Source organism: Schistocerca piceifrons, chromosome 7 (genome assembly GCF_021461385.2).
Source record: "Schistocerca piceifrons isolate TAMUIC-IGC-003096 chromosome 7, iqSchPice1.1, whole genome shotgun sequence".
Taxonomy (NCBI): Eukaryota; Metazoa; Arthropoda; class Insecta; order Orthoptera; family Acrididae; genus Schistocerca; species Schistocerca piceifrons.
This window is the reverse complement of record NC_060144.1, coordinates 367,369,107-367,388,920: the sequence shown is the minus strand read 5'-3', so window position 1 is coordinate 367,388,920 and position 19,814 is coordinate 367,369,107. Positions and strand designations below refer to the sequence as shown.

At 40.0% G+C, this 19,814-nt stretch overlaps 1 protein-coding gene across 4 annotated transcripts in view; it reads right to left on the bottom strand.

Annotated features, from left to right (window-relative positions):
• Positions 1–3,380: 3,380 nt before the first annotated feature.
• Positions 3,381–19,814, bottom strand: part of LOC124805227 (very-long-chain (3R)-3-hydroxyacyl-CoA dehydratase) — a 166,998-nt gene continuing 150,564 nt past the window's right edge. For all 4 annotated transcript variants that reach the window (XM_047265728.1, XM_047265730.1, XM_047265727.1 and 1 more), the window contains exons 10-11: positions 19,197–19,315; positions 3,381–3,646 (exon numbers count right to left, since the gene is read on the bottom strand). In XM_047265728.1, the coding sequence (XP_047121684.1) occupies positions 3,564–3,646; positions 19,197–19,315 (202 nt within the window). In that variant the 3' untranslated portion in view covers positions 3,381–3,563. The remainder of the gene's footprint in view (positions 3,647–19,196; positions 19,316–19,814) is intronic.

Here is a 19,814-nt window from a genome sequence, read left to right as displayed (position 1 = left end):
AACTCACTTTATTTGTTCATGAGACCCAGAAAATATTAGATGCAGGCTCCCAGGTAGATGCCATTTTCCTTGACTTCCGGAAGACGTTCGATACAGTTCCGCACTGTCGCCTGATAAACAAAGTAAGAGCCTACGGAATATCAGACCAGCTCTGTGTCTGGATTGAAGAGTTTTTAGCAAACAGAACACAGCATCTTGTTCTCAATGGAAAGTAATCTCTGGCGTGCCACAGGGGAGTGTTATGGGACCATTGCTTTTCACAATATATATAAATGACCTAGTAGATAGTGTCAGAAGTTCCATGCGGCTTTTCGCGGATGATGCTGTAGTATACAGAGAAGTTGCAGCATTAGAAAATTGCAGCGAAATGCAGGAAGATCTGCAGCGGATAGGCATTTGGTGCAGGGAGTGGCAACTGACCCTTATCATAAACAAATGTAATGTATTGCGAATATATAGAAAGAAGGATCCTTTATTGTATGATTATATGATAGTGGAACAAACACTGGTAGCAGTTACTTCTGTAAAATATCTGGGAGTATGCGTACGGAACGATTTGAAGTGGAATGATCATATAAAATTAATTGTTGGTAAGGCAGGTGCCAGGTTGATATTTATTGGGAGAGTCCTTAGAAAATGTAGTCCATCAACAAAGGAGGTGGCTTACAAAACACTTGTTTGACCTATACTTGAGTATTGCTAATCAGTGTCGGATCGGTACCAGGTCGGGTTGATGGAGGAGATAGAGAAGATTCAAGGAAGAGCGGCGTGTTTCGTCACAGGGTTATTTGGTAAGCATGATTGAATTATGGAGATGTTTAGCAAACTCAAGTGGCAGACTCTGCAAGAGAGGCGCTGTCCAAGTTTCGAGAGGGCGTGTTTCTGGATGAGGTATCGAATATATTGCTTCCCCCTACTTACACCACCAGAGGAGGTCACAAATGTAAAATTAGAGAGATTCGAGCGTGCACAGAGGCTTTCCGACAGTCGTTCTTCCCGCGAACCATACGCGACTGGAACAGGAAAGGAAGGTAATGACAGTGGCACGTAAAGTACCCTCCGCCACACACCGGTTGGGTGGCTTGCGGAGTATAAGTGTAGATGTAGATAGAAAAATTATTATGTTAAGGGGTTCATAATTATGTTCTTGTTTATTTTTATTAGTTCCTTTTTTTGTGGTGGTGGTTAAACAAAAATGAACAGAGGCACACGGTATTAATGTGCTGCCATTTTTATAGACTTAGCACCATTTTCTAGTTATCTTTCTGTTAATGTGCATTCACACTTTTGTGTTTTTTTCATACAACTATACACTAGATAATGGCTTAAAAAAACCAGAACTAGTTATGTTATGAAGAAAATGTTTAAGTAACACCTTAATGCCCAGAGATGAAACCATAAACATGTAGATTTTCCGTGGTTTTTCTCAACAACCTTAGCTGAATATGAAAGCAGCATCCATCTGTGACAGCGGGGACATCTCTGCACATCTGGTTTTTTCAATAATCGAATTTGAAATGTGCACTGCAATCAAAAATCCTGCCAGTTGTGAGGTGCAGTCTGTGATACTGTTTTTCTTGGCAAAAAACTTAAAACCCCTAGAAATTTATTGTGAACTGTGCGAAGTATATGGAAACAACGTAATGAGTGAATGTTCTGTCCAGAAATGGTGCATTCGGTTTAAAAATGGGTGAACCAACGTTCATGATGAAGAGAAGAGTGGACGCCCGAGCATTGTGACAGACGATCTTGTCGCTAAAGTTGATGAAACTGCAGTGCCCCATTGTATCTTCTCTAAAACTTAAGAGCCGCACTCCTTGGACTATCAGTGTGAACTTACTTGAATGCCGGATACAGGCGCGTCTTCTGCTTGCATCAAACTCTTCTCCGAAGATTCTATATTTTGAAGACGGTGAAAATTCATCTACTAGTCCAAATAAAGACTCTCTCAAAATTCAGTTGCTGTTAACATATTCTATATTCAAAATTCAATACACCATTTCACTGCCACAGTAAGCCCACACTTTCTTAGGGCTTTAACACATGACTGAATTCAACCAAATTAAACATTTTTTCTCAACGATACAATACTAATATATATGCCAGTCTGCTCGAGACCAAGTAACTATTAATAATAATCATTTTTTTTTCTTCTGTTGTCTCTCCACAACATACAACAATCACCAATGTTTTTCGTGCATGGAATTCTGGGCTCGAAGTTTTTCTTTTCTCTTTGCTGCAACCGAGTGCATCACTTGTTGGCCCGATTTTGCTCTTCTTTCGCAGTTAGCCTGCACAAATAATGTTCTGTGGCAGTGTGTATCTATTATGCTACAACCCACTACAAAATAACTCGTGTTCAAAGCGGCTGGAACACAAGTGACTTCAGACTTTTGTAAAATTCTGGGGGGCACTACAAAACAATTCATGAAAACCGTTGCTCCACAATAACGGAACTTTTGCAATCTTTTCCCCAAGTTTCACGGACTTTTTTTGTTTGAAATTGTCACTCAAAAGCTAGGGTACCAAAAAATTTTGTGTTCAATGGGTGCCCAAAATGTTTACATGGTGATTCATTACGGTTGTAACCGTCAATGAGACTTGGGTGAAACACGTCAATTGCGAGACAAAATTAAAGTCTATGAAGTGGGGGCACACAATGTTCCCCCAAATACCAAGAAAATGTTTGCAAACCTTGTCAGCAAGGAAATTGATGGCGACAATGTTTTAGGATAGGCAAGGTGTACTTCTTATTGATTTTCTTGAATGTGGAGCAACCATAAATTCTGTCAAACTTTGCACAGCCTTAGAAGAGTAGTTCAAAAATTTGCTTTTGTGTGACAATGTCCGACCACACTAAGGAACTCCTTAATCCATTCAAATGGGAAATTTTCCCTCATCTGCCCTACAGCCCCGATCTTGCACCAAGCGACTTCCACTTGTTTCTCCAAGAACTGGCTTGCAACGCAGTGCTTTGATGACGACACGGAACTCCAGTCGGGCGTGACTAAGTGGCTGAAATCTGAGGCGGCAGAATTTTATGACGAAGGTCTTTCAAAGCTTGTCCACCGCTAGGATAAGTGCCTCAATGTGTTTCTTTTACTTAGTGTTTTTTTTTTTTTTTAATGCCAAAATGTTTCCTACTTTCTGAATAGACCTCGTAGTTACTCAGAAAGGGACAAGACTGATTTACATTCCCACTACGTCCATTCTGCAGTTGCATGTAATCTAGTATCCTGTTGTCAACAGCACTCTATACTTAGTCTGCCTTTCCAGCTAGTTCAATAATTTTGATAAAAGAAATGAATGTGATACTTACCTGTTAGCTGCCTTATACAACAAATTGAGAAATTTATGAATTCAGGGAAGTTACACTTGTGTAATTTCTACAATGTGAAATGACAGTTTTATTTTTAATCATTGGTTGCTTACAATAGTTTGATGTACAAAATGACTAGCACTGAAAATGATCACAGGTCCAATATTACACCACCACAGTATCCCTTCCAACTTTCACATAACCGTTTGCCACCATCACCGTTCTCGTGTTTGATGCTTCGTATTCACTGTAGTTTTGATCTCCACTTTTTTGGCCCAAGCTTGCGCAATCGAGACCGATACATGTGAGACATAACTGTGTACAGCCCTACGACATAAAAGAAAGTTAGCACTGTTTTTGTATATACACACAGAAACATAGAAAAGTTATAATATGAAATTCTAGTTATTAACACAAAGCTAAATAAAAGTAACCTTTTCTTCTGCATCAAAGAAAGTATATTATATTCAATTATTATTTAACACTTTCGCTATAGGATCTGAATTACCCAAGGTTATATACCAGACCAAAGCCATTTTCTGTGTGTTATAATTGTTAGCCACATGGCCTGAGAAGTTAATTTCTTCAATATATCTGCTAGGGCACGTGTTATGGAATTATGCACAACCTTTAAGACCCCTTTCAGAAGAATGACTTATTTTTTGGAAGAAACTCAACAGGTTGGTTTACAAATTCACAGTGGATTTAACAACATATTTGAATTGATTAATAGGTTGTTTGCTTTACCTTATATGTGTGAACAGCCCAGCACATGACCTTTCCATTTGGTCAACCCTTACATGTTGTGCACCTGTTGCTCTTGGTGCATCTTTCGGTTTCCAATGTTTATCAGTGCAAGTGCAACTTTCTCTTGAAATTCACTTAAGTGTACATTTTTGTCAATTACTTGCTTTTAGGTAGCATGAGCATTGACAATTGCTGTATTTGTAAGCAGCTCAAAATGCAATCTTGCAGTACCAGTTCACTTTGCTTTGTAAAGAAGAGACATACGATAGTATCTGATACAACATGTCTATGAAGGATTTTGTACAATTATATTCTAATATTGTGGTTGCTCCTTTTCTCGAGATGGTTGCTAGCACTTCTGGAACATCTTTTGTGGTCAGAGACATGACATCTCTCTTGCCCTTCCATTTGCCTATGACAACATTTGTGTTACTCTGCATGCATAATATTTCATTTTTCTTGACCTTTCCTTTAACTATAGTCATTGGACTGTACTGTCTGTGTTATTCCTCAATATACGAATAAGGTGGGCTGACTGTATTTTTGTTCAACTTATGGGCTAAGGTGATAATTGTATAGTAATTGTCAATGTACAGTGTGTACGGCATTGAACAATGGATCCATCACTACACTGGAGGACATGTCATGACCTGCAGGGGAATCTCCTTTCCAGTATACTTCACATGCCAGGTACAGCCTCCATGAACACACGGTTTGAGTAGCTTGAGACCGTATTTATGATGTATCCCCAGAATATACTGGTGAAACCCCAGCCTTCCCCTAAATGACACCATAGTTATATCAATGCACATTTTCTAACCAGAACAATACCCACCCTGAAATTTGCTGATCGGCGGATCAGCTAATGGTCCTCCTTGTCTTAACCCAGTTTTATTTTTAAAATGGCCACACTTTAATCCATTCAGTAAAACCCTTCTTGTATTTTTATCCATGCATACTTTGCAGAGATTTATTTCTTGAGTAGGTTTAAAAAAAAAATCTTGGTGACAATCATTTTCAAAACTTTGTTTTTTGATGACCAAGGGTAAAAATCCAGTTCATTGCATCTTCCTGCCAGTTTTGTCTTCACATGGTCAACAATGCCCTCATTACAGGTTCTGGTAAAAACTTTCATATTTACAGTTACATCATGCCAAGGAACTTTGGATATGTCTCTTTGAAGCACAGTTGCTGAGGAATAATTTTCACCGTACATAGCTTGTCTGGCACGTACCTCACATATTTTGTTGCCCATGTGACTACTCCATGAATCAGTAAGTAACAAAAAATCATGTTCTTTGATGTACAGTTTCATTACAGGTCTTTCACTGATTTTTCTTACTTTGAGCAGGTGCAACCATATTTCTGTGTTCCAATTCCTAAAGCAGCCCTCAATCCAAATTCGTTCCCAACTTCCTGCATACATGAGAACATGTACGGCAGCAACTCATTGCAGAATGTCGCAGTATATTGTGCTGTACACGAATGTGTAATTTTCGCCAAATTTCTCTTTCGCATGAAAACTAATTTGATCGCAGAAACTTCTGAGACCGGTATATGTTGATGCATAATTACAACTCATCTGATTGGTATTAATAACAAATTTTGGACTGCAATTGCCCATTATCAATACTATTTCTTTTCTGAACCATTTCGCTGCTTCTAGTGTTAAGACATCATTTGCACTAATGAATTTAATCACTTTCTCTGAAGCATTCTATGTTTCATTTTAAAATTCTTAGCCCACTTCCCATTTGCAAAGAATGAAAAGTTTTCAGATAAATATGAAATGGAAATAGTAATCACACATTGTTGCAGTCAGTGTATGTACTGTCACTTGTTCTTGGCACATCCAGGGACCCTTAAATTTTTTGGTGTCAATTTGAGATAGCTTGTTGAATTTAGTACCTCCTCGTTTTATGTCTTGTTTTCTTTTCTGCATAAATGGGAGTAAACGTATTGTTGGATACTTTTCATTGAGTAATTTGGCAAAGGCAACTGCTTTTACTTTTGTTAATCTCCTCGTAAATAAACTTTAACACATTCACAATAGTTATTCTCATTTCATTATCAAATTCCTCCAATCTTTCATCATCGCTTTTGCTGGCAGATAAATTTGCATTCTCGCACATGTTAAAAGCCGCAAATGCAAGAGGAAAACACAAACGAAAAAAAAAAAACTGAGTAACTAAATCGATCTTGAGCCCATTGGAGTGGTTAAATGTAGACTCAAATTCCCAAGGGTAATTTTAGAATAATTATAGTTTTAATAATGCAGAATAAGAATGAAAGAAAACAAGGGATTAGAAATAAAAGAAAAGTCAAGCAAAATGAGGATCAGACACAACGACTGCAACAACATGGACGAAAATATAAGATGGAAAGAGAAGAAATAGTATTTGAATCAAGTAAATCAATAATGATGGATGTAATTTTGCTAAACATCTAAAAGGATTGGAACCTATCACCTCCAGCATAACAATCTTTTACACTAACCACTAGACTACAGTAAATGAGGGCCAAGCAGCATGACTGATTGCATGATCAGATACCTGGGACCATAACCGATACCACAATATACCAGGGTGGTCGCAAAAAGTAAATTCCATCACTGGGTATCCTTGTGTGACATGGCCACTGCCATGGTCAAGGGAAACACACATCTGGGATATGTCAACAAATACAGGATGCTTTGGTAGACTTTCTGCACATTTAGTAACCTATATAGAAATGTGCACAAAATCTCCAACCATTACCCCTGACAGCAAGTAAGCCCATATATGGTAGTAGAAATAAAGAAATCTTGCTCAACACGTGGGGCGTGAGGTCTCCACAGTACATCGATGTTGTCGCCAGTGGTCGGCGGAAGGTGCACGTGCCCGTCGACCTGGGACCGGACCGCAGCGACGCACGGATGCACGCCAAGACTGTAGGATCCTACGCAGTGCCGTAGGGGACCGCACCGCCACTTCCCAGCAAATTAGGGACACTGTTGCTCCTGGGGTATCGGCGAGGACCATTCGCAACCGTCTCCATGAAGCTGGGCTACGGTCCCGCACACCGTTACGCCGTCTTCCGCTCACGCCCCAACATCGTGCAGCCCGCCTCCAGTGGTGTCGCGACAGGCGTGAATGGAGGGACGAATGGAGACGTGTCGTCTTCAGCGATGAGAGTCGCTTCTGCCTTGGTGCCAATGATGGTCGTATGCGTGTTTGGCGCCGTGCAGGTGAGCGCCACAATCAGGACTGCATACGACCGAGGCACACAGGGCCAACACCCGGCATCATGGTGTGGGGAGCGATCTCCTACACTGGCTGTACACCACTGGTGATCGTCGAGGGGACACTGAATAGTGCACGGTACATCCAAACCGTCATCGAACCCATCGTTCTACCATTCCTAGACCGGCAAGGGAACTTGCTGTTCCAACAGGACAATGCACGTCCGCATGTATCCCGTGCCACCCAACGTGCTCTAGAAGGTGTAAGTCAACTACCCTGGTCAGCAAGATCTCCAGATCTGTCCCCCATTGAGCATGTTTGGGACTGGATGAAGCGTCGTCTCACGCGGTCTGCACGTCCAGCACGAACGCTGGTCCAACTGAGGCGCCAGGTGGAAATGGCATGGCAAGCCGTTCCACAGGACTACATCCAGCATCTCTACGATTGTCTCCATGGGAGAATAGCAGCCTGCATTGCTGCAAAAGGTGGATATGCACTGTACTAGTGCCGACATTGTGCATGCTCTGTTGCCTGTGTCTATGTGCCTGTGGTTCTGTCAGTGTGATCATGTGATGTATCTGACCCCAGGAATGTGTCAATAAAGTTTCCCCTTCCTGGGACAATGAATTCACGGTGTTCTTATTTCAATTTCCAGGAGTGTATGTAGTCGGTCTCTCACAGCAATGGCACTTATGTTTGGTGATCCTGGTGTTTACTGGCTGTCCACTCACTCCAACATAGACTTTCGCACATGTGCAGGGTATGTGGGATTTTTTCCGATGTTGCAAGTGGGTCCTTTACTGCCTTTGCCAATCTTAACTACTCTTTGATCTTCTTGTTGGTATATAAATAGTTTTTACATTGTATCTGGACAATATACGGCTGATTCTGCCTGTCACTCTGGGAATGTATGGCAGAAACACTATGCAGCATTTCTTTTTCTGATGTTGCACTTCACCGAGTGTTTGGCTCTTTGACACTTCTTATGTACCCACTGCTCCTGAGAACACTTTATAGGTGTTGCATCTCACGTCTGAGGTGCTGTGGCTCACATATTTTGTTTGTGTTATAAGCAAATCGATCATGCCACATGCATAAAGGAGTCGGGACATTTCACTGAGAAGCTGAAGAAGCTAAAACTTGAAACAAATGACATCCTGGTTAGCTTTGTTGTTGTTGTTCCTTTGTTTACCAAAGTGCTACTCAATGATTCTCTGGAATATATCAGTTCCATTTTCCAGCAAGACATCACCAAGCTCTTTCACGAGTGTCTCACCACAAGCTATTTCATGTGGAATGGAAACATCTATGATCAACTGGAAAGGATTGCCATGGGTAGTCCACTTAGCTCAGTGGTGGCCAACTTGCTCATGGAACATTTCGAAACACAGGTGTCAGACAAGGCACCTTGTAAACATAAGGTGTGGTACAGATGCAGCAATAATACCTTCGTTTTGTGGAGCCATGGTGAGGAACAGCTTGATGACTTCCTAAGACACTGAAACAATTTCCATGCCTACATCAAATTTACCATGGAGGTAGAAAAGGACCAATGGCTACACTTCTAGATACACTGGTCACAAGGGCTGGTGAAAATCTGGGACACAACATGTATTAAAAACCGAGACATGGACTGATACTTGCAAAAATTGTCAAACCACCAGTTGAGCCAGAAAAGAGGCATGATTAATATTATCTTAATGCAAGCAACACGTAGATGTGAGCTGCAGCATCTCAGACACACGATGTAACACCTAGAAAGTGTTCTGGGAACAATGGGCACTCTCCCAGTAACATAAGAAGTGTCACAGACTCAAACACTCAGCGGAGTGATACATCAGAAAAAGAAATGTTGATTACGGTCTTTCTACCTTACATTCCGAGAGTGACAGACAGAATCTGCTGTGTATTATGCAAATATGACATAAGGACTATTTATAAACCTACAAAGCAGAGCACCAAATGTCTCAGATTGGTAAAGGAAAAAATGGGTCCACTTGCAATATCGGGAATATCGTGCCCATGTGGAAAAGTCTATGTTGGAATGACTGGATGATCAATCAACACCAGGATCACCAAACATAAGTGCCACTGCTGGTTGGGGCAGGTGGAGAAATCAGCCATGACAGAGCACATGCTGTGAGACTGACTACATAGTAAAATTCCCCGACACAGAAGTTCTTGCTGTAGAAAAGAGCTATCACACCCAACTGTTCGTGGAAGCTATATGAATACACAAACATGACAACAGCTTCAACAAGAAAGAAGAAAGCCTCAAAATGAACAGATTCTGGATTCCCACCCTGCAGTGATTGACTGTTAATGACCACAGAAAATCCTCTTGTATGTTGGCACACACCTCAATCAAGCAGGTGAAACATCAGCAAACTTCAGCCAAAGAACCCGAGACATACACCAACAGGCAATTTGCCAACAAGGAAGTGCAAACAATTATGATCTCACTGCTCCCTTGCATAAAGTCTCTTGAAGCAGTTGCATATACATGAAAAACTGTTGTTTGTCTGTGTGCATGTTTCCTGATAAGCAAAATAGCCATAACTTAACACTGAAATTAAATCAAGCAATGGAAAGTTCGGTACAGGATAACATCAAAATGAAAAGGAGAGACTGCTGAAGAGTGTTGAGTCACAGTAAGTCACAACGAGAAAGGCTGCTAAACATCTAAGCTTTTGGAAGGAGAACGTTTTGTTTTAAACATTAAATGTTTAGCTCCCCCCCCCCCCCCCCTTTCTTCAAAGTGGCTTTCTCCAACTCAGTGCCTCCTCTAAGTGGTGAATAGCAATCATTTGATAGAAATAGAAACAGTCATAAAAGGCAGGCTGGTTGTATCGCACAAGAGTTTCCTCTTTCTACAGCATTTTTTTGCTCCAGCCACTGTTGTATGTACACAATCACTTCATATGTATTTGAATTTGAGAGAACAATTCTGCACAAATTGTGGCCCTCTATATTGAAGAAAGCAAATAGTGACTGTTCATCAGGCTAACATGGTGTGGAGCCATTGCTGGCCTGCACTGAGCGGCTCTGATAGTGTTTGTCATTGCTAAGAAATGTCATATTTTTGTCAAATTACCCATAACTGCACTTTTAGTATAGTACAATAAACACTGTCTTCCTACTATTGCCACCACCTCCCCCTACGGCTCACATCTAGTGAGAAAGTGCACCTGCTGGGTGGACAGCTAGTACTGGCATTGCTCCCCCATGCCCAATTTTCTGTCTTTACCATTGCCATTAGGGGTGACTGGTTAGTATCCCTGTGAGGGGAACCCTTAGAAGATACGCAGGTGAGTACCACTGGAGATGCTGGCAGTCATGGTGGTTCGAACCTGTAAACTCAACCTCTGTCCAACAAATTCTCCACGCTAGTAATGTTAGAGATAGAAGGAAGTCAGAGTTTTGTTACAGTAAGTTTGTTTGCCATTCCAAAAAGAATGGTCACCATTGCTGACCCAATGAAGTCATATTCTTGCCTTTCAGGTCCAAAAACTGTTGAATGCTACAGTTTTTCATGGATACCCTAATCGTGTGTAGAAGTACATCACACATTAAATTACTCACATGTTGATATTACTCCCTAGCTCCTCCATGGTGTGACTGAGAGGACATCCAATGTTATCTTTCTGATCAAGGTGTAAAACTAGCCCATGCAGTTGCGGTTTCTTACAATCAATCATGCGGAGCTCTCATTGAAGAGCAAGGTGGGCCATGAGGTCATGAGCTAAGACCCTAGATACTGAATCCAAAACATCAACATGTTGCTACTGGTGTCAATGTTCCAGTGAAATGTGTCATCCATACAAATGTGTAACTTAAGACAGAGTTGCACATGATGGAGACAGCAAAGAACCACTCCTCCATCACCCCTTTGCAATAAAAAAGATATGACCATAAAGACTTGTGATGTCTAATTAAAACATCACTAAGTGTTAAAGTAGCACATTCAAAAGCTACCCTCTACATAGAGGTGGTGTTGATAGGCAGACTGGCACATTTGGGGGGGGGGGGGGGGGGGGGGACCTAACTATTATTAGCCATTGGACTAATTTCTCTCTCACTCACCACCATCACTTGTTTATAGGTACTAAGGTCTGACCATTGGTCTATGTCAGACAAAGAACTTAGTCTGATAGCTAATAATTGTTATATCCATGAGCAATGCCAAGTCTGAATTACATTGTTAATCAGCAGCAGCTGCAGCGATGGGGTTAGGACAGTGGCTGCGACAGTGCAGACACATGGGCAGCGTGCAAGCACCAAATAACACACCAAAATTATATTTGTACCTTTAGAGTGCTAACATTGTTAAAATGTCCTGAACTAATGAAGCTTCTTCGTCCTCTGGTAGTGATAAAATGTCAGTTTTGTGTATCATTTCAAAAGTGTTACAAGGGAACGAATGAGACCTTAGGGAGTTAATCGAGAATGTGGATGCAGCCTTTGAACTGGGTAAGCCAGAGGAGCATGAAATGTTACTGAAATTTGTAAAAGCTAAGATAATAATCGGTGAGGCCACGTCAAAACTGCAAGTCCATGAAAGAACGGGTACATGGGAAGAAGTAAAGTCTGTTCAAGAGGAGAATTATGCGAGTAAATGCACTATAGACTACTATGCGTGCAAAATATTTCAGGCAACTTAAGGACAAGGTGAGCCGATCTTGTAGGCAAGCAGAATTGATAAAATCCAAAGAGATTTCAGGGAAGCCATAAGTCGGGAGAATGTGAAGGTGTCAGAGATGGTAGATTCATTGACAAGAGCTTGTTTCATTCAGGGCCTAAGTAATGATAGAATTCAAACAATAGTGTGAAGTCGCAGAGATGCAAGAGCAAAGTGCCGCGTATTATCAATGAAAGAGCAGGGGCTGACCCCAAGGGTAAAGTTTAACCGCAGAAGGGAGTTGGTAAAGGGCTCGAAACAATAAGCCAGAGCGCAGAGTACAGGTAATGACTGATAAAGAGTTCACTAACTTTTGTTACAGATGTGACAAACAGGGTCACACCAAAGCAGAGAGAAACCAATGGAGGTTTACAGGAATGGAGATGTCCACAATGCAACCTACCGGGCAATTGTGGCATCCCATGCATAAAAGACGTAGCGTGCTTCAGGCTTAAGTGCCAGAGTCATTATGCTAAGGGACCTGGCACACCTGGAGAAAAGGCAGGGTGCCAGTTTTAGGAGCATGACATGCTCCTAAAATAGCATGAACACCTCTAACTAGGTGGTCTGTTCTGAAAAATCATACATAAAATACTTGAAAATGGCCTAAGGCCGAAATTTTACAATTGTACAGGAAATAAAGAGAATGGCAGCTGAAGGCTTCAAGCAATTATTCAAAAAATTCGTAACAGCTGCGGACGCTATCGCAATGAAAATTAGAGAGATTAAATATACCGGGAATACAGCTACAGGAATCAATGCAGGTAAGTTAAGATTATGAATCATATGTAATAGGATACAAGTGAGAATTCAGGAGGCCCACAGAATAGCAAGAGAATCAACAGCGAAACATAAGAAAGCTAGCAAGGAACAGTGTGATAGGAAACAAAATGTAACAGAATTCAAGGTAGAGGATAAAGTGTTACACCACGATGAATTGGTAAAAGTGGTTAATCTGGAAAACTAGATTCACCATGGCGAGAGCTATATGAAGTAGTAAAGGTTGATACTCTGAACATAGTCATAAAGATTAAAAGAAACAAAGGTACAAGCAAACACACTGAAATAATTCTTTTAAATTTCTGCTATGGCACTCTAGCAGAAAATTGTTGAGCTCCTCATAGTGATAGCAACATAACAAATCTGTGTCAATATGCACCAAATGACTTTAAAGTGACACAGTTTCCAACTTCTTCAGGGTTTTACTATGAATGATAATGAACTACAAGTAGAGATATACACCATTCCTTGGATATTTGTTACCTGGATTCCATAACAAAGATTTCAAAAGGCAGATAGATAAGGTAAAGTAGTGGTACAAAGTTGCAGAGACACACTAGTAGTTTCCTTTGTAACAATAACATTACAATAGTCAGCAGTATTTGCCCCAATCGAGGAAGAATTCAAGTAGATGATCAACACCATTATGAATGCACAAAAGGGCATACTACAGCCTCACATTATCAACTCTGTCCAAATTGTAAAATATTTAAGTTTAATACATGGTGAGCTAAAAGATGTAAAGTTTCTTGTTCCTTTAGCTGAATCCTCAGGTTAAGAGTAATTGACTCTGATGTTTTCATTTCTGGTAGTGTATTAGTATATGTACCAACATCCCACTGATAGATAACAATTTTAACTTGTATAGAGTACTTCCACTGGAAATCAAAGGGTAGTATGTGTTCATATAGCCAGCAAAAGAACTGTTGCTGATAGGTGAGTCCAAAAGGCATAGGTAAAATAAGCTTTTATAACAAATGCAAAGGGTGCGGAACAAACAGATAGTGATCCACAATAACATAAAAAAAGGATACCACACCAGAATTAAATTTAGAATTTAATTGTGTTGTCAGTGAAGAAAAGAAAAAACAGGTCAGTGTTAGATTTACCTTTACAACATTAGTAATACAATTGGACAATTTAAAAATCACAGGCAAACAACTGGACGAGGTCTAGCAAATGGCCAACATACAGGAGGATGGTTTGAAATACTCCACATACGTTACATATTATTCAGTCACTACATATGTAATAGTGACATTAAGCATCCTAGTTACAGTAACATGTTGTAAGGGATATTTTGGGGTCACTGACTGTTGTGGAAAGATTTGCGTAAGGAACACTATTGTGAACCAGTATTCCGAAATCAGTTTGGCTCGGAGACAGCTTACTGGAGAGACTGAAGATGTAGTGATTTATGAAAGGTATGCAAAGAACCAAGATGAGTCAGTATCATTCAGAAACAGATGTCAAGATGAAAACAACTGAAATAAATGTATCCAAGCAAAACAAGTGTGAATTATGAAATGTTGACGATTAATTACTAAGGTCTTAATGTCAATTATCAATGTGTTATTGTCAATGTACGGATGTAAAATAATTCAACCAACATATGTAAAAGAAGCAAAACAATGTAAAATCTGCCGTGTATTTTATCAAAGGTGAATAAAGACTCATAATTTATATTATTCTAAATGTTGTTGTTGTTGTTGTGGTCTTCAGTCCTAAGACTGGTTTGATGCAGCTCTCCATGCTACTCTATCCTGTGCAAGCTTTTTCATCTCCCAGTACCTACTGCAACCTACATCCTTCTGAATCTGCTTAGTGTATTCATCTCTTGGTCTCCCTCTACGATTTTTACCCTCCACGCTGCCCTCCAATACTAAATTGGTGATCCATTGATGCCTCAGAACATGTCCTACCAACCGATCCCTTCTTCTGGTCAAGTTGTGCCACAAACTTCTCTTCTCCCCAATCCTATTCAATACTTCCTCATTAGTTATGTGATCTACCCATCTAATCTTCAGCATTCTTCTGTAGCACCACATTTCGAAAGCTTCTATTCTCTTCTTGTCCAAACTATTTATCGTCCATGTTTCACTTCCATACATGGCTACACTCCATACGAATACTTTCAGAAACGACTTCCTGACACTTAAACCAATACTGGATGTTAACAAATTTCTCTTCTTCAGAAACGCTTTCCTTGCCATTGCCAGCCTACATTTTATATCCTCTCTACTTCGACCATCATCAGTTATTTTGCTCCCCAAATAGCAAAACTCCTTTACTACTTTAAGTGCCTCATTTCCTAATCTAATTCCCTCAGCATCACCCGACTTAATTAGACTACATTCCATTATCCTTGTTTTGCTTTTGTTAATGTTCATCTTATATCCTCCTTTCAAGACACTGTCCATTCCATTCAACTGCTCTTCCAAGTCCTTTGCTGTCTCTGACAGAATTACAATGTCATCGGCGAACCTCAAAGTTTTAATTTCTTCTCCATGAATTTTAATTCCTACTCCGAATTTTTCTTTTGTTTCCTTTACTGCTTGCTCAATATACAGATTGAATAACATCGGGGAGAGGCTACAACCCTGTCTCACTCCCTTCCCAACCACTGCTTCCCTTTCATGCCCCTAGACTCTTATAACTGCCATCTGGTTTCTGTACAAATTGTAAATAGCCTTTTGCTCCCTGTATTTTACCCCTGCCACCTTTAGAATTTGAAAGAGAGTATTCCAGTCAACATTGTCAAAAGCTTTCTCTAAGTCTACAAATGCTAGAAACGTAGGTTTGCCTTTCCTTAATCTTTCTTCTAAGATAAGTCGTAAGGTCAGTATTGCCTCATGTGTTCCAGTGTTTCTACGGAATCCAAACTGATCTTCCCCCAGGTAGGCTTCTACTAGTTTTTCCATTCGTCTGTAAAGAATTCGTGTTAGTATTTTGCAGCTGTGACTTATTAAGCTGATAGTTCGGTAATTTTCACATCTGTCAACACCTGCTTTCTTTGGGATTGGAATTATTATATTCTTCTTGAAGTCTGAGGGTATTTCGCGTGTCTCATACATCTTCCTCACCAGATGGTAGAGTTTTGTCAGGACTGGCTCTCCCGCGGCCGTCAGTAGTTCCAATGGAATATTGTCTACTCCGGGGGCTTTGTTTCGACTCAGGTCTTTCAGTGCTCTGTCAAACTCTTCACGCAGTATCATATCTCGCATTTCATCTTTATCTACATCCTCTTCCATTTCCATAATATTGTCCTCAAGTACATCGCCCTTGTATAGACCCTCTATATACTCCTTCCACATTTCTGCTTTCCCTTCTTTGCTTAGAACTGAGTTTCCATCTGAGCTCTTGATATTCATACAAGTCGTTCTCTTATCTCCAGAGGTCTCTTTAATTTTCCTGTAGGCGGTATCTATCTTACCCCTAGTGAGATAGGCCTCTACATCCTTACATTTGTCCTCTAGCCATCCCTGCTTAGCCATTTTGCACTTCCTGTCGATCTCATTTTTGGGACGTTTGTATTCCTTTTTGCCTGTTTCACTTACTGCATTTTTATATTTTCTCCTTTCATCAATTAAATTCAATATTTCTTCTGTTACCCAAGGATTTCTACTAGCCCTCGTCTTTTTACCTACTTCACTACTTCATCCCTCAAAACTACCCATTCTTCTTCTACTGTATTTATTTCCCCCATTCCTGTCAATTGCTCCCTTATGCTCTCCCTGAATCTCTGTACAACCTCTGGTTCTTTTAGTTTATCCAGGTCCCATCTCCTTAAATTCCCACCTTTTTGCAGTTTCTTCAGTTTTAATCTACAGGTCATAACCAATAGATTGTGGTCAGAGTCCACATCTGCCCCTGGAAATGTCTTACAATTTAAAACCTGGTTCCTAAATCTCTGTCTTCTGCATACTGCAACCATGAAATTCTTGGGGTACAGTAATGCTCAACAAGAAACTATTGCTTCTTTTTCTGTAACTGCCTTGACCACCTGTAAGAGGCAAGTTCTGTTTCTTTGTTGGTTCCAGGAGTTTTGTTTTCTTTCTTTCTTTTTAGGATGCTTCATCTTGCATTACCTGCTATGTTCCTGAGAAGTGAGAGTGCTAACCAGCACCCCTTTCTAAAACAGTGTCAGTTTTTTAACCCCTTATGTTTTAATATATGTTTGTCACACGAGTTATTGGAGGTTTTAGCATATAAAGCACAGACTATGGAACATGTTCTACTCTACACTCCCCACAGGTTGTGTAATTTGCGTAAATAATGGGCCTCTGATTTGCGTATGCAGAGGGGTTCCGTATGATTTACATCAGGTGAATTTGGCGAGTTCACTGTAATGCTCCTCAAACCACTGTGACATGGTTCTGGCTCTGAAACATGGACAATTATGCTGCTGAAAGATGGTATCACTGTCTGGGAATACATCAAGCACGAAGGGATGCAGGCCGTTTGCTGCTGTCAGTGTGTCTTCTATTACTGCCACAGGCCCCATGCAAATGCAGGAGAATGTCTCCCATAGCATGATACTGCATCCATGGGATGCTACACATTTGCAGCCACCATTCACCTCGAGGATGGCATTTGTGGAAACGACCCTCAACCCAGTGCAGCAAAAATGCGATTCACACAAATAGCTGACATGTTTCCATGACTGACCATCGAATCCCAATGGTTCCGGGCCCGACTACAATCATAAGTGATGAGTCGTTGGGTCAATATGTGAACATGTATGAATGGTCTGCTGCACAACTCCATGTTCAACAATGTACGATGAACGGTGTGCTCTGAAACGCTTGTGCATGCCCAGCATTGTGCTCTTTTGGCACAGATGCCATAAGTCACACTCTGTCCTACTTTACAGAGCAGACAAGCCTCCGAACCCCACATCCCCACGTTCTGTTAAGAGTCGTGGATATACAACCATTTAGTACGTAGCTGTTGTCCAGTGTCCTCCTACCTCTCTCCACATATGCTCACAACAGTAGCACGTAAACGTGTGACCAGCTTGGCAGTTTTTGAGATACTCATTCACAGGCTCCACATAATAATAGTCTACCCTTTGTCAAAGTCACTTATCTCGGTGGATTTCTTAATTTGCAGCCCATATCTTCGCTACGGTGATACCCCACTTGTGTCTTCTCTGCTTACATACTATTGTTACTGCAATGCCACCAGGAGGCATCCAATATGGTGGGCAGTGGTCATAATGTTTTGGCTGATCTGTGTGCGACCTCTTCAGTTTTGCACTAAAAAATAAAAAAAAAGGGGTATTAAGTCATAAAGTGCCTTTGACTTCAGATGTTGGGTAGATGTTGCAAAATAATGCGACACATGCTGTGGCCAACAGTACTATTATCCCATTTTGTCTATTCCATTTTTGTTGACCATTTTGCATTCATTTTAGGCATTAGCACATGTATGGTGACAACTATTTTGCAATTGTAACATTCATTAAGTGTGTTAAAAAGTAAAGAGCAGATACTAGGTTAACAATTTATAGAAATATTGTTGTGTGTACAGAAATGTTTTGAGAGAGCGTAAGTTATGTTATGGAACAGCTGGAGACACATCTAACGTTTTTGGCACCAGAAACACATGAAGGTCTTTATAGGGGTTACAGCAGCTTTATAATGCCTCATGGTACACTGAGATGCAGTTGTAGATTAAAGGGTGAGAGACCTAGAAACTGCAAAGAGTGAAAGGAGCTGCCACCATCATTTGTAGCAAGATCGCTATTACAGATGGAATCATGTACAACATTTTTTATCAAATACTTATGAAATGTTATAAATGTCACTGAGAAGAGATCACACCATTTGAACATGTAACAAGTGAATGCTTGATGGTGAATGGATTTCATGTTTGCAACGGTTATAAATTGTATATCCATGATGTAAACTATTACCACACTGGGCAGTTTGTGTTGTGACCCTGAACAGAAAAAGGGAAAGAAATATGTAGATCCTTAGAAAGTGATGATTTTATTGAAGAAAATCTGCTCATGACACCTAACCCTATAACACTGGTCTTGCACTATGTGAAATAATTCACCACCCATCTCCGCTCCTCCAAACTGAAAGAAAAAACTAAATATGACTAACTCTTATCCTGTTTATTTTGGAGGTAATCTTAAAACAAATCTCATAGAATTAATTTTTGTTGGCTTTCTGACTGATTATATGAAGAGCCATCTGATATATCTGAAAAGGTAAGAGCTACTTGTGACTGACATTATGCAAAAAAAATATTACACAGTATCAGCCTTTAATGGATTTTTTCATAACACAATTCATATTTCATTTTTTTAAACAATAGGCAACTATTTAACACTTGCAGTTTTCACCCACTATACTGAGAACAAATCACACAGAAAAGTACTACACATTAAAATAATTATGAAACAAGTATTTAACTATATGTGTTTATATTTATAACATACCTGGGAAAAACAGGACCAGTAAATAAACGCGTATCATAGTAGGGAAATGGAATGCGAAATTTAATGAATTTGGAAGAGAAACTGTAAACTTCTGAGTCTCTTCAAAGTATGGAATGTTCCTGGAAAATACAAAGCTTTTGTCAGTGTCAACTGGCTTTGGTTTAAAATGACAAGTCAATGTGACAATAATATATATTGAAGTACTGCAAACCAACATATGAATATTTGTTATTGTAATCTTGATTTTATAGATATATTTACTTATTTTTCAGCTAATTCAACCTTTATAAGGTGTTTCCATTTTAGAGCCTTTAACCTTTCCGAACATCCTCAACTCCAGTTATACTGCTCTTGTGCCTTCACTTCTACACAGATCTTTCTTAGTAAGACTTAGGAGTAACTTTTCCATAGCTCTCTGAGCTGTTCATAGTTTTCTTTTGAAAAGCTTGTTAAAAATCAAAGTTGCACTACCATATATTGGTATGAGAGGAACACAAACAACTTTTTGTTAAGATTGTTGGCTTATTACATTTTAAAATAGTTGCATTTCTTCTATGAGCACTCCAACCTAGCTTGATTCCAAATAAATATATACTCATTAACATATTTTTGGACAGC